Source organism: Panulirus ornatus, chromosome 5 (genome assembly GCF_036320965.1).
Source record: "Panulirus ornatus isolate Po-2019 chromosome 5, ASM3632096v1, whole genome shotgun sequence".
Classification (NCBI taxonomy): domain Eukaryota; kingdom Metazoa; phylum Arthropoda; class Malacostraca; order Decapoda; family Palinuridae; genus Panulirus; species Panulirus ornatus.
In genome coordinates this window covers 6,188,262-6,204,786 of record NC_092228.1, presented here as the reverse complement: position 1 = coordinate 6,204,786, position 16,525 = coordinate 6,188,262, and the positions used below count along the sequence as shown (strand labels likewise).

The following is a 16,525-nucleotide window of genomic DNA, read 5'->3' as shown; positions in this document are numbered from 1 at the left end:
GAGTTTGTTGGAGGGTTCCTGGGTAGTAGGGTGATCAAAAGAAGGTTAGGAAAAATGGGGAAAAAAGGAAAGAGGGGTAATGAATCCTTGGGTTCAGGCAAAGGCCCGTTTTCAATGTCATTTTTGGTGGAGGTTTTAGGGACGTGTTACTCAAAGGGTCTCCGCCTTGTTGATTGGTTGTTTTACATAACAATAATGATAATGATAATAATAATAATTATAATGATATTGATAACGAGATTTATTATTATTATTATTATTGTAGGCCATTTTCAACGTGCACTTTGCATTGTGTGCTGTACGGCAAGGATTCTTCCCGACAGGGAATGAGCCTGGCTATAGATATGAAATCCTGTAATAAAAAAAAAAACACAAAGTGTTCTTTAATGAAACCACAATGAGAAATTGTGTGTGTGTGTGTGTGTATGTGTGTACATGTATTATGTGCTTCTTATATCCCTATATATCAGTGCATGAGCGTGTGACTGGGCGTGCGTGCAAGAAAATTGCGTCTGACTCACTGAATTACAGAGGGTCGAAGGTGCATGTAGAGATAGGTACATTTCGCAAGAAATCTTCCCGTGTGTTTTCGCTCTCAGAAATGTAATTGCAATTTGTGTGTACATACGTTTGTCTGCTTCAACATTCGTCTGTATCTCTTGTCTGTCTGACTTCCTGCGTGTGTGTGTGTGTGTGTGTGTGTGTGTGTGTGTGTCCCCCACCCTCCCTCAGTGGACGGAGGCTCACACACACACACACACACACACACAACAAAAAATGTTCTATAATCTACAAGTCAGCCGATGTGTGTGTGTGTTTTTTTAAGCAAACTCTGAGCCGCTTACGGTATCCATATTTCACTCATATTTTTCCCTCCCGCTCATCGTATGAATATGGACGCTCATCTGTAAAAGCCGAGTGTGAGTTTTTAAACAACAGCTTGAAGTAGTAGGGGGAATATCCCTGTGGATTTGGAAAGTTATCCCTTAAAATTGCTCGAAAATTTCACTTTCTTTAATTTCTGTGAATATATTTGTTATTTATCCAAACGCCATGTAAGGATATATATATATATATATATATATATATATATATATATATATATATATATATATATATATATATATATATCTTCGTACCTTCATGGTTTAGCGGTTAGCGTTGCTGACCATGATGCAATCAGGGGCCGCCCAGGGCCGAGGTTCGAATCCCTGTTGTTGAAGCCGGTCCACAGCCAACCCATGTATTCATAAGGGTTGACTGTGGATCACAGATGATTCATCTGATGGGCGGTGGATAACTGATTTCCCTCATTCTCTGCCTTCACTACATCATGTACGACAGTTAGGAAGTAGATGTGTGCAAATGGGGTCAGTGCGTTCGTGCCACGACCTCGTTAAGGCGTAAGATGCAGTTAGATGTAGAAATGAGAGAGAGAGAGAGAGAGAAATATTTTCATCCTAATATCAATATTGAGATATTCAATATTGATCAGTTAGATATATATATATATATATATATATATATATATATATATATATATATATATATATATATATATATATCATATAACAATCACAACGTCTAATTACCTTCTGTAATCATCCTAGGAGGTAATGACAATGTCTAATCACCTTCTATAATCACTTCGGGGGTCAATAGTACAAGCCAATTAGTAGTTAAATAGACCTTAGCGACTTGCAGTTTAGCTAGGGGTCATATCATCAGTGTACACGCGGTGTCATTTAACGCTCACCTCAATACAATAATTTAAAAAAAAAAAAGGAAGTCCAATTCATTTTTGGATGGTTCAGAAAAATCCCATTCGCTCGCGTTATTCCGGTAATAGGTTCTGGCCAGGGGTCACAGGATGGTGTAAATGGGCATCGAATTGGACGCCTGAATAGATTTACGGTGTTAGGGGAAAAGGGGGTTGGGGGGTTATGGAGGGTTGGTTGGTTATGGGGTTGGTTATGGAGGGTTGGTTATGGAGGGTTGGTTGGTATGGGGTTGGTTATGGAGGGTTGGTTATGGAGGGTTGGTTGGTATGGGGTTGGTTATGGAGGGTTGGTTGGTTATGGAGGGTTGGTTGGTTATGGGGTTGGTTATGGAGGGTTGGTTATGGAGGGTTGGTTATGGGGTTGGTTATGGAGGGTTGGTTGGTATGGGGTTGGTTATGGAGGGTTGGTTATGGAGGGCTGGTTGGTTATGGAGGGTTGGTTATGGAGGGCTGGTTATGGAGGGTTGGTTGGTATGGGGTTGGTTATGGAGGGTTGGTTATGGAGGGTTGGGGTTATGGGGTGTTAGGGGGGTTTGAGAGGGGGGAAAATAGCAAGGTGTTCGAACAGTTTGAAAGTTCTTTTTTTTTTGTGGTTAGAAATCAAACAACACGAATCACAAAGATGAACTTTTTTGTTTGTAATATACACACACACAATAAAATGTCTTTTACAACACACATATCAACTGGAATCCTCAAGTGTATTGATGACCTTAGCAGAGGAAACACACACACACACACACACACACACACACACACACACACACACACACACACATATACACACACAAAAAAAACATGTTTTTGTTCTTAAGATGAGGCTTGCATCACTGTATTTGTCGATCGGTGGAGAGTCTACACCTCTGTATTTGTTGACTGGTGGGTTTTTGCTCTATGTAGAACCATTAAGTACATTCATTTATTTAGGTTTTACATTAGTCTTCTACACTGTCCCTTGCCGTCACTCTCGACCCAACTCATCCCATCCACGTAAATGCGAGAAGGATAATTTTCCTTTTTTTTCCTTTTTTTTCCTTGGCTTTCATTTGCAACGCGGTATAAAGGGAGCGTCTTGCTTCTTAGCCTTGCCAAGCCGCTAATCAGTTCATCCTGAAGTTAACAGACATGTAATTTCTCACATGAACTGGATTTGCGTCCCACACCTTCAGCGTCCTGGAAAAGGGAAATTATTCCAAGTCATATATATATATATATATATATATATATATATATATATATATATATATATATATATATATATATATATATATAATGAAAATTTCAATTCACATATAAGCTCTTTATACATATGAATATTTCAAGTCACATATAAGCCCCTTTGTAGATATGAAGATTTCAAGTCACATATAAGCCCCTTCATATATATATATATGAATATATTATATATGATCTTCCTGCCTTTAGTGCGGTATTGGGCACATGATATGACAACGTAAGGCGAAAAGAAATAAGCTGGGGTTGATAAATGGCCTTTGCAGACGGTGCCAGGAATGTGTATAGATGTGGCTAGCGACACTGGCTCGAACGGGAATGTGTATAGATGTGGCTAGCGACACTGGTTCGAACGGGAATGTGTATAGATGTGGCTAGCGACACTGGCTCGAACGGGAATGTGTATAGATGTGGCTACCGACACTGGCTCGAACGGGAATGTGTATAGATGTGGCTAGCGACACTGGCTCGAACGGGAATGTGTATAGATGTGTGTATATAGCGACATTGGCTCGAACGGGGATGTGTGTAGATGTGTGTGTGTGTGTGTGTGTATGGCGACATTGGCTCGAACAGGAATGTGTATAGATGTGTATAGCGACAATGGATAGAACGTAAATGTGTATAAATGTGTATATAGCGACATTGGCTCGAACGGGGATGTGTGTAGATGTGTGTGTGTGTGTGTATGGCGACATTGGCTCGAACGGGAATGTGTATAGATGTGTATAGCGACAATGGATAGAACGTAAATGTGTATAAATGTGTATATAGCGACAATGGCTCCAACGGGAATGTGTATAGACGTGTATAGCGACATTGGCTCGAACGGGAACGTGTATAGATGTATATAGCGACATTAAGCTCCAACGGGAATGTGCATAGATATGTATATACGGACATTAGCTCGAACGGGCATGTGTATAGATATGTATATACGGACATCGGCTCGAACGGGAATGTGTACAGGCATATATATATATAGGCAACATTAGCTCGAAACGTCTAGAGCTTCTCTGGGGAGGAATGGGGAGGGGGGGGAGGGTAGGGGAAATACAAGGAAAACCCCAGAGAAGTCGGGGGTGAGGGAGACTGAGAAAGGGGGAGGGAGATGGGACGCTATTCCGAGGCGTCAATGGGGGGAGAGGAGTAGAGAGGGGTGGGCTGGGCTGGGCAGCGGGGGGGGGAAGGCAGGCAACCGCTAATGAGGAGATTACGTGAACACATGGGTGAGGGGAAGGGAGGGGAGGTGAGGGGAGGGTGTAGGAGTGTGGAGGTGAGGGGAGGGTGTAGGAGTGTGGAGGTGAGGGGAGGGTGTAGGAGTGTGGAGGTGAGTGGAGGGTGTAGGAGTGTGGAGGTGAGGGGAGGGTGTAGGAGTGTGGAGGTGAGGGGAGGGTGTAGGAGTGTGGAGGTGAGGGGAGGGTGTAGGAGTGTAGGGGAGGGAGGGCGCGATGAGGAGGAGGCTGGCTCCCTCCTCCAGATTCTTGGAAGTTGACTTCAGTGTGTGATTAAGAGGTACGTGGCGTGATTGGGGCTCTACCAGGAGTTGTGTGTGGGGTGGGTGAGAGAGAGTTTGATATTTTTTTTCTCTTTCCCTCTCCCATCGCCCCAAAGGACCTGGTTGGGGAGGTTATTCATCCATCAAAAACAAGTGTGTGTGTGTGTGTGTGTGTGTGTGTGTGTGAGTGTGTGTGTGTCTGTGTATGTGTGTGTGTGTGTGTGTGTGTGTGTGTGTGTGAGTGTGTGTCTGTCTGTGTATGTATGTGTGTGTGTGTGTGTGTGTGTGTGTGTGTGTGTGTGTGTGTGTGTGTGTGTGTGTGTGTGAGTCTGTGTGTGTGTGTGTGTGTGTGTGTGTGTGTGTGTGTCTGTGTGTGTGTGTGAGTGTGTGTGTGTCTGTGTATGTATGTGTGTGTGTGTGTGTGTGTGTGTGTGTGTGTGTGTGTGTGTGTGTGTGTGTGTGTGTGTGTCTGTGTGTGTGTGAGTGTATGTGTGTCTGTGTATGTATGTGTGTGTGTCTGTGTGTGTGTGTGTGTCTGTGTGTGTGTGTGTGTGTGTGTGTGTGTGTGTGTGTGTGGAGTCATGCACGTGAGAAAGTTAGGAAAGGTGAAAGGCGTTGGGTGGATGGGAGAGACGTGGACAAGAAGTGCATGCTGCTAAGGGTATCTCCATGCACGTGCGTGGCAGTGAGGCCCAGCTCCATCCACGTGCATGGTAGCAAAGCTCAGTTTACCCACGTGCATGGTATCGAAGCTTAGTGCACGCACGTGCAAAGTAGCAGAACCCAGATGAATCCACGTGCACAGTATCAAAAGCTTACTGCACGCACGTGCAAAGTAGCGGAACCCAGGTTAACCCACGTGCATGGTATCAAAAGCTTACCGCACGCACGTGCAAAGTAGCAGAACCCAGGTGAACCCCACGTGCACGGTATCAAAAGCTTACTGCACGCACGTGCACGATAGCATAGCCCCTAATACTACCATGCACACGTTAGCGCGCCTCCCAGTTTAACCCACGTACACACACGATCGGCCTCAAGGCTGAGTGCCGGAGACCAGCGGGAAGGGGAGCGGTAGTCATGCAATTTAGTACCTTCAGCGGGGATCAGAGGGCGTGGCGTACCTGTGTAAGCCGAGGGCACGTAGCCACTGTACTGCCGGGCGTAGGCCTCCACCAAGCACTTCTTGCCTGCGGTCAAGGAAACACACGTTATTATTGGTCAGGACAAAAAAAGAAACTCATACAGTCATAAAGCAAAAAAAAAAAATGAAAATGGGATTAATTAATCTTATTAAAGGTTGTAATTAATGTAATTTATGTGTTAGGTGGATTAATAACATATCTACTTCAACAAGAAATGTATTCTCGTAGCAGTTATGATAATAATAATAAATGATAGTAATAATGATAGTAATAATAATAATAACAATGATAATGATATATGATAACATATAATGATTAATGATAATTGTAATTAATATGATAATGGTAATAATAATAATAATAATGATAATAATAATAATAATAATAATAATAATAATAATAATAATAATAATGATAATAATTCACTGAGTGGACTGTGCGTTCAAACTGGCACACTACACAGAGCATCTGTACCCAGTGGATACAATGTAGTTATGATAAGGGTAAGCTGGAGCTAAGGGGCAACCTGCCATTCATTTGATACGCTGTGATGGCAGTATTGACGACGTACACAATGGCAAGGGTAGGAACGGGTCTGGTAGTGTAGTTCGTGAAGGATGACCTTCGATGCATTGTGGTGTCGACCTGCGACTAGGAGACGAGGAGTAGGGATCTCAGGTGGTAAGAGGTGACGGTGGCGGGGGGGTAGGATCCTTTAGATTCTCGTGTGTCGGGATGGAAATCCAATTGATGGTTGTAGGATGCCGGGGAGTTATGTACTTACCGGAGTTTGTGTGTTTGTTTGTTTGTTTGTTTGTTTTAAGGATATTTCGTGCGAGTCCGTTTTCTTCTGGAGATTGGAACAATCTTTTTTACGAGAGAGGTTTCAAGCACACTTTCTCTTATAGTAAGTCATTATCCAAATGTTCCAGTCAGGCTGGAGGACACTCGCCCTCACCCCAAAAAAGAATTCCGTCCTGGGAAATTGTGTGGAGAGAGAGAGAGAGAGAGAGAGAGAGAGAGAGAGAGAGAGAGAGCCACCACCCCCCTCCTCTGGCGCGCAGGACTCTTTCATTCGTAGACCCTCAGTGAACAGCAGGATGGCTCCTGAGGATTGGGGAGGGGGTTAGGTTTGAAGGAGAGTACATATATATATATATATATATATATATATATATATATATATATATATATATATATATATATATATATATATATATACAACTCTCCCGACCACGGACTTTACTCAGTTCTGCCAGCACAAAAGGCCGAACGCACTCTAAACCCCACCCAACCCCCCCCCCCCTCTCTCTCTCTCTCTCTCTCTCTCTCTCTCTCTCTCTCTCTCTCTCTAAAACAGACGACACGAGTTTATTACTCTCGAGCGGAGCGTCGTTCTTGCTAGACTAGGGGTGGGTGGGAGGAGGATTGGAAAGCCTCCTTTTGCTCTCTCTACACCTCCATCCATTGTCGCTGCGACAACATCCCCCCAACCCCAAACCCCACACCACCACCACACACACCACACACCACCCCACACCACCCCACACCACCACAAACACCCCCCCCACACCACCACAAACCCCCCCCCTATCAACTTTCTCCCGACGATTTACGGAGGAGGCAGTAAAGTGGTAGCCCCTGAAGTGGTTTCAGGCATTATATTCCTTCCACCCCTCCCTAAACCAGCCCCCCTTCCCTCCTCCCTTGCTGAGTTATAACCCCGGGACTCGAACCCTGGATTTAATGCAACGTCTTCCCTTTGTCACACCGAGAAGCCAGCGGGAGGGGTTACAACGGTCATTTTCTTTCGAACAGACTCTACCTCTTTGAACTATATATATGTATCTCTCTCGTTCTCTCTATATGTCTCTCGTTCTCTCTCTCGTTCTCTCCGTCTTTCGTTTTCTCTTTCGAATACTTGAGTGTACGAGCTTATATTATAAAAAAAAAAAAAATGGTTAATACCAATAAAAATCAGAATGATATAGTTGTTAGAAAATGTTATAAATTTGAAGAAAACGTCGCGCGATCTTTCAGCGTCGTACCACAGAGAACGCTACACATTTTCCCCCCGACTTTGCATGAATCACCGTTCGAATCCCGGCTTGGTGGACCTCTCCCCCATGGTAACACCCTACATTGAACTGCTTTATATATATATATATATATATATATATATATATATATATATATATATATATATATATATATATATATATATATATATAAGAATTTCAATGATAAAAAAAACTCTTTTAATCGTCTTTATCTGAATTTCTGGTCATTTTGAAGAAATGAGCGTCGTATTAACTTCATCCTATTTCAAAATCACTTCTTTGCAGCTTAGACTTGATGTAGCAGCATCTGCATATTCTGGACCAAAGGTAAAAACAAAGCAAAATAATTAGTAACAAAAAAAAAACCTATGGGAAGCCTTACCATTCGAATTAAGTCTGTTCAGTTTGATTAAGGAATTGGAATTCATTTAAAAAAGACTCGAAATTAACCCTAATTTTTCTTTTTATGTTTCGAAATCGCTGTTGAAAAGTGATGGGTTCATAAGGCATGTCGTCGTGTTTTTAGTCGCCAAATTTTAGTGTGGCCAAATTTTAAGTGTCGCCAAATTTTTAAATTCTCTCTCTCTCTCTTTCATACGATCCGTCTGGTTTCGTCGCACGTCGCGTACGTAAGCCTACAGACAGCCAATTATGGGAGCATTAGACTAATTGGCCCCGGGCCGTAAAATATTTCTAATTACTTCGCAAACAACTGTTCACGGTCGTAATCACTGTAAATGAGAAATATTTTCAAATTATGCCCTGAAAAAAAAAATAACGTTAATAGCAAGTTTATTCTCTCTCTCTCTCTCTCTCTCTCTCTCTCTCTCTCTCTCTCTCTCTCTCTCTCTCTCTCTCTCTCTCTCTCTCTCTCTCTCTCTCTCTCCCCCCTCAGCCGTGCGAGCTCAAGTGGTGAGTGGACCATAAAGATTCAGACAAGGCGAGGAATGTCTGTGGCATCTGCTGCACAGACGCACCTGCACCAGCACACACACACACACACACACACACACACACACACACACACACACACGGACACACACACACACACACACACACAGACACACACACACACACACACACACACGGACACAGACACACACGCATACTCACACACACACGTTGGCTGCTTCAGCTGGTACCGTCTCCAACATCCACAGGGACGCATTTGGGGGTTTCATATCAGATTGTCTCGACACATCACCATTAGTAAATAGTTTATCCCCCCCCCCCTTAGTGATTACCCCAGACCATTTTGAAAAGGAGACAATTAGAGGCTTATCTTCGCCGAGGTGGTCGCCTTCATCGATTGGAGGATGGGATGTGGGGGTGGTTGGGGGTTTACTGGAGCGATCGCATCTGAGAGAGAGGAAATAGCATGTTACACTCCCAGGTTTTCTGAGAGGAGGAAGGGAGAAGGTAAACATTGGTCCTCCCCGCCGAGGCTATGCAAATATTACCTTCCTCTCAATTGCCATTCTCCTGTAAGGCACTTAAGGATGCCTCCAGCATTTCAGAACGCCCGCCTTTGCGTCAGAGGCGGTGCAAGAATTCTTGTGCGCGAAAGGGGGGGGGGGGGGGGGAACACAGTTCCCAACCGTCTTTCCACACCGTTTCAGGGAGCTGGTGTGTGGTGTGGGGGGGGGTAAGTTCAGTGTCTTTGTCATCATTAAGTTGCATTGTTTGTGACACAGCACATCTCGGAGCTTTCTGGTATACTTAACTCATTTGTCATCTTCCTAAGCACCTCATTTTTCTGATCACATTCTCAATATCCCACTAATGGACACAGCTTCTTCATCTCCCAAAACCTCGTTCTTCTGGGCAACGCCCTCCCTAAATAACCATACAGCACAAACTCCCCCAAAATACTCTATTTTTCCCCCTAATATTCTGTGAACTTAAAGAATAAACATTATACATACATATCTTTATCCCCCAACCACCCGGTTCAATCCAAGCACTTTTCTTCTATTTATCACATCCTGGTTGGTAAGGCTATGTGGAGAGTCTGTTATGATTTTGAAATGCCAGGTTAGAAAGTCTGGAGTATCTTCTGCTCCTGTAAAATGTTATTTGATAAACTATTAGTGTCTTTTTCTCTTTAATAAAATGTGTATGTATGTGTATGTGTGTACCTATGTGTTATAATTACTTCATTGTGCTTTGCAGGTAGGGAGTTTTACACGTGTATGTGTGTGTATTTGTTGAATTACCTGTGTCTAATTACGTTATTGCTGTACGGGTAGAGAGTTTTACACGTGTGTGTGTGTGTGTGTAACTCTGTATGTTTCCGATACCCCAATGAAGCAAAGGTTGTTTTGGTGTCTGTGTAAATAATCATGTAATGCTCGATGCATATGGGAGAGTTTCATCCCAGGTTAGTTAACCGTGGGTGGCTATGTCCGTAGAGTTTACATTGATCTCGACGGAAACATACTGGGTTACTCAAGTCCCACGTTCTATCAATGGCGATAAGCCTGCAAAAGCTTAGTGGCTGAGGTAGTTAAATGTGGGTGGGATAATCCAGAGACTTTATTTATAGAGAGTATGAGCAACTCTAGACATTTCCAGCTGCAGGACTGTTATGATATCTAGTCTATAGTATTGAGGACACGAATGCCTTATTCCAAGCATAGTGGACACCTAGAATGGTCCATCTTATCATATATGATCCTGAGAGCTCCCCCCTTTTATCTCCTTCCTCCATTTCATATTCACACTCCAACATCTCCTCCCCCAGGTATACAACTGTCTAACCCTTGTCGGATATTCACTTTATGAGCGAATATCTACGTACTTCCCCGAACTTCATCACCCCTATGGTCAAGGTGATATCACATACAATTATCATATAGAACCCTTTCTCCCCTCTGGTAGTGTGCTCTTTGGCATCCCATCTCCCCAGAATCTTCATCAAGCACCCCCAGTCCCCATAAGCTCAACCCTCACCCCACAGTCTCCCCCTGCACTGGGGGGGATTCAATCCATTCCCAGTAGTATTTCAAAGTAAGCTTCAATCACTCATCCTCTACACCCAGAAGCACACAGATATAACCCATTGTCCATCAAACAAACATTAATTTTTTACTTCTTTCTCCCTGTCGCAGTTGTAAAAGTTCACTCGGGGCTTCTCATCAGGTCGAAGGTCAGTAGAACGTATTGGCTTATTTCAGGGATTGGGAGGAATGGGGTCAGGCTCGTATCTGCCTTTGAGGGATTCATAAATTCTCATTGAGAGCGATGCCAGACTCCAGTGCGTTGCATCGCTGGAACACGGCCTTCATGACTGGAATACACCTAAACACCTTGATCACGCAGGGCTCTCGGCGTCCTGGAAATGAAGTATGTAAAGCCAGGTACTATTTGTACACCATGTGATCTTCGTGGATTAAGTATATCTTGGATATCCAGGACAGACGTCCTTGATTTGGGAAATCATACAAGCCAACCTCGGTAAGGTGCCATTTACTATGTCATTTTGGTATAATATATATATAAAAAAAAAAACTTGCATACACTCCAGTAAATGTCTGTTCATTCTGAAAAATTAATATATACCTGAAAAGTAAAAGAGTCGGAAAGATTAATGTATATCATGTAAGTCTTTCTATCACAGTGTCGTCTTCAGCTACATGGTATGGTCGGGTCATTTCCCAATGCCCCTGCTCGCTGCCCCTTTGACCCTACGCTGGCGTGACCTTGGTTTCACCTGGGGGGAGGGACGACTTCATCTCTCTCCGTCCCTCTCTGTGACCTGTTTGCCTGTGACCTCGCCTCACTCCGGCCTGCCTCCGAGCCCTCCCTCCTTATTAAGTATTCAGATGGCGGTCAAGGATGGCACACAGCGGCGAGGGTGCCAAGTTAACGGCGTCTCAGATGGCACAGTGCCGGGCTTTGGCACTGTGCGAGCAGTAAGATGCAATGCGGCACTGTGTGTGTGTGTGTGTGTGTGTGTGTGTGTGTGTGTGTGTATGCATCTGTGATTAGGATTTGTGTGTCTTAGAGGCAGAGAGGTTTACAGTGGTGGTGGCGAGTCTCTTAACCTTGTATATATGTGGCATGTCTACTCTTACACACACACACACACACACACACACACACACACACACACACACACACAAGTATCATCATTCAAGTTTTTTATTTTCCCTGATGTCCATGTATAAGATAGTATATCAGCTGTAGGGGTATATGTGTATGGTTGGATGGCTGATATGCTCAAAGGTAAGGGTGTATGGTCAGTTGTAGATACAGCTATACGCTCACAGGTAAGGTGTATAGTAAGATATAGAAGTTGTACACAGAGTTATACATTCACAGGTACAATGCATATCCAAGCAGGAGACATGGCCAAGCACACACAAGTCGTCATGCAGGAGGCACGACCAATGGCAAGTCGTCATGCGTTGCCAGCGCACGGGCGTGTACTCACAGATGTAGACAGCCGTGCAGTCGTCCCATTCGTACGTGTTCGGTGTCCGGTGCGTGACGACGCACCAAGGACGGTGGTGGTCAGCGTCCGTGCACCCAGAGTACTTCTCGCCCTTGTACGTGAAGGGGAATTGGCACTGCCGGCCCTTGGTGGTCAACACGCGCGTCACACCCGCTGCAAGAGAAGGTCGAAGGAGCTGAGACCAAGACACCAAGACATCTTATGCGTCAGCTGAACTGCTGGAGCAGAGAGATGGCAGCACCGTCCAGCTGGTCTGAAAAGGAATGGCTGAAGAAAGGCGGGAACAGGAGTCTTAAATGGCACTCAGGTTGAGAGAGAGAGACAGGTGGATGACGAACCTACCGCAGGTATGTGAACAGTGTTCCGTATCGGTGAGAAGACCCGTGTTGATATGCAAGAGCCGCTCCCAAGAGAACAGTATGTCTGGCAACTGTGAAACACTCACTCACACACACACACACTCACTCACTCACACAAACCAGCTCTTGGGAAGCAGAGGTCTGTCATGTTCATCATGTGGGGTAATGTGGAAGGATATGGTTAGGCCCAACATGTTTGTAATTGCGATGCTGAAGTGGAGAGTGTTTTGAAATCTAACAGTGTGGAACACGAGTGAAATTTAGAGAGAGAGAGAGAGAGAGAGAGAGAGAGAGAGAGAGAGAGAGAGAGAGAGAGATTATAATAATAATAATAATACCTTTTCAAAAACAAAGGATCAACGTCTCCAAACAGCTGATGGAACTTTTGAAATTCCCTTTTGCCTGGAAGATAGTCCACTTCTGCCCCAAATGAACCGGGCGGGTTTGCAGGGTAACTTTTTAAACTACTTTTCATATCCTTTAAAGTGGCGAGATGTGACCCAGATAAGAGGGGTACCGTAAAGTGGGGGAGGGGAGGGGGGTTGGATGATGACGATGCCGTATTTACGACCCTCTTCGTCCTCCAATGTCTCGCATGCAGCTTATGTCTTGCTTCCTACATGGCGACCAAGGTAATGCATGCGTAATTTATGTTTCCCTTTTGTGTGTGTGTGTGTGTGTGTGTGTGGGGAGAGGGAGGAATGAAAAGGAGACTCTAACAAACGTACCCATAAAGGGGTTATATATGTGGCTGATAAACCCTTCGATGCATTTAGTGATCCGAGATATTCGGTCCTAGCAAGCTGCCACGCATTTTCCAAGTAACATGTGTGTGTGTCAAAGCACACACATTCCCATTAGACTAATGCATAGTCTATGTCGTTCTGAGCGGTGGATCCATTTTTTAACCTGACGTAACAAGACCAGGGTGCGTCTAAGGAACAGCTTTATGAAGTAGAACTATCTGCAGTCCCATCTCTAGAGAACGTGTGTTTGTTACTCGTGTACACACACACACACACACACACACTACACATCTCTACTGACAACGAGTGTTCTACCTCTGCACAAAAAAGCTGTTGTGTGAACTCACCGAGCAACTGGCCGTTCCGGGAGACGTCGGCTGGAAGAGGCTCTTGAATACTCATCGTGAAATCTGAAATGCAGACATGACGTGTTAAGAAGAATGTATTTTGGCACTGTTATCATGAGGTGGATGAAGTGCAAACACCACCGCCTCGCCATCTATGGGGATCAAACACCACCGCCTCGCCATCTATGGGGATCAAACACCACCGCCTCGCCATCTATGGGGATCAAACACCACCGCCTCGCCATCTATGGAGATTAATTCAAACACCACCGCCTCGCCATCTATGGGGATTAATTCAAACACCACCGCCTCGCCATCTATGGGGATTAATCAAACACCATCGCCTCGCCATCTATGGGGATTAATCAAGCACCTCGCCTCGCCATCTCTGGAGATTAATCAAACACCATCGCCTCGCCATCTCTGGAGATTAATCAAACACCATCGCCTCGCCATCTCTGGAGATTAATCAAACACCATCGCCCCGCCATCTATGGGGATTAATCAAACACTTCCGCCTCGCCATCTATGGGGATTAATCTTGCAAGAGTTGGGTTCTTCTAGTTGCCAAAAAAAAAAAAAGCTGGAACTGATAACTATTTATATGTTCACTATATACATCATTACTAAACAATTCTGACCTCTTACAAGGCGGTGTGAAAGAGGAAGGTATATCCACTCAGGTATTCATTAACTTTCATGTTAATATTAACTTTGACTCTAGAACAGGCTGGGCGTAAAGATTGATGTATGCAGATTTTGGAACTAGATGAGCAAAAATAAGATAGAAAAATCTCGGAGAAAATTAAAGGAAAAACTAAGTTCTTGTTACTTAAGGCAAGGCAGATTAATACACCATTTTAGGACGGGGAAAAAATAAATAATCATGACCAGCAACGTCAAGGAAAATAGAGAGAGAAGATTCAGACAGAAACAGACAGACAGACATAAGACAGACAAACACCATGCCAGAGCGTTTCTTGTCTAAGGTTTCCACGTAGGCTACGGTAAAAGGATACCCCCCCTGTGGCAGGATGCCATAGGAACCGTACGCCCCCAAAGTGGAGAGTGGTGGGCAGTAGGAAGCCCCCGGACTGGACACCCTCCTGGGACCCATGACAAGCAGGAGTCCTGCAGCACCACACGTCCTCGGGGACTGACGCGCAGACCCGAATGGAAATACAAATCTGTTGGCCACGGTATTCAGAAGCCAAGCAGGGACTCCCGACCAGCTCGAGGTTGGTAGACCTCAAGGAGGAATGACCAAAGGTGGAGGAATGGGTGAGGAGAAAAGATCGACCCCTGAGGCTACAAACGACTCTGTGTCGACAAAGACAAAGGCTGTCGAATATCAGAGACGAGCTGTCAAATATCATAGAGAAAGGCTGTCGAACATCAGAGACAGGCTGTCGAATATCAGAGACAAGCTGTCGAATATTATAGAGACATGCTGTCGAATATAAGAGAGACAGGCTGTCGAATATCATACACAGTGTCAAATGAGGACACAAGGGGGTAGAACGGGGGGGGTCAAAGGACATCAAAACAGACGGTGGGTGAGGTCAAGCGTGGGTCCACAGGGAGGCGAGGCAGGTCAGATGGTAACGTTTCGACGAACGTTCGATAATCAAAAACACTGAAGGTCCTCCACGCCCTTGGGAGGGCGTTCTCCTCATGAAGACACCGTTGGTTATCACAGTGTGGAAGAACCAACAAACCCCAAACAAAACAATCCCAGCAGCATAAATAAAGACAAGCTCCACCTCCTCACAAGCTTCATATTCTCAAGTCCAGCTGGGGGGAGGGATGAAGGGAAATGGAATGCCTCATTATGAATACGTGACGGGAGTTTTTGGAGCTTAACACCCCGAGAGAGAGAGAGTGTTGGGGAGGTGTATGCATCTGCCAGCACTCTTGTGTGTGTGTGTGTTTGTAGGAAGGTACCCCACTCACCGTTTTCAGTCGAGTCGAACATCCTGAAGGGTTGCAGGTAGTCCAGATCTGAGGAAGGGGAAAGAAGAGGAGGTCTTATACAACATTATCTGACTCAAAGGTCCCTGTATGGCGAGGACAGAACGTATCCATGCCACCGTTTCTTTCCTTTACATCTTCCTGATCATTAATAAAGTATCATAATTAATCCTCCATAATTAATCCTCCTAATCATTAATAAAGTATTGTCATCATTATCATTTGACTCTATCGAAAGAACTCAAAAAAATAGTGCTCTATTAGACCCCTAAAGCTACGTTGAAGCTAACGAGCCTAAAGGTAATAATTGTGACAGACGTGGACACACGTATTCCATTATTCATCTTAAAATCTATGCATATGTTGCATTTGAAAAACCATTATCTTTTTCATTATGAAATGAAATAGCAGAGGGATATACACTATCAAAACTACATTAACATCAAGTCTAGTTTGAATATATTTTTTGAATATTAACATCAAATCTAGTTAAATAAATTTTTGAATATCAAAATCGAATCTAGCTAGAATGTATTTTTGAACATGTATATAAACACACATGCTTAAAAGGCTCTTAAGGAAAAGCTCAAATGATCACTAGACATGTATAATAAGAAGAAGCAGAAAAGGCAATCTAGACAGAAGTACATGGCAGTGCGTGGGAATGCCAGGTAACATTATTTCACAGACAGACAGTACACAGTAAAGTGGGGAAAGCCAGATAACAACATCAGCTGGTGGCTATCTACAACATCAGCTGGTGGCTATCTACAACATCAGCTGGTGGCTATCTACAACATCAGCTGATGGCTATCTACATCAGCTGGTGGCTATCTTGTAACAACATCAGCTAGTGGCTATCTACAACATCAGCTGGTGGCTATCTACAACATCAGCTGGTGGCTATCTACAAGGGTTTATCTACTGGGG

At 44.2% G+C, this 16,525-nt stretch overlaps 1 protein-coding gene across 1 annotated transcript in view; it reads right to left on the bottom strand.

Annotated features, from left to right (window-relative positions):
- Positions 1 to 2,394: 2,394 nt before the first annotated feature.
- The window catches only part of LOC139747714 (uncharacterized), a 99,796-nt gene continuing 85,665 nt past the window's right edge, over positions 2,395 to 16,525 (bottom strand). The window contains 5 exon segments of the mRNA XM_071660324.1: positions 2,395 to 2,953; positions 5,606 to 5,701; positions 12,152 to 12,325; positions 13,625 to 13,687; positions 15,578 to 15,625. Coding sequence (XP_071516425.1) covers positions 2,946 to 2,953; positions 5,606 to 5,701; positions 12,152 to 12,325; positions 13,625 to 13,687; positions 15,578 to 15,625 — 389 coding nt within the window. The 3' untranslated portion in view covers positions 2,395 to 2,945.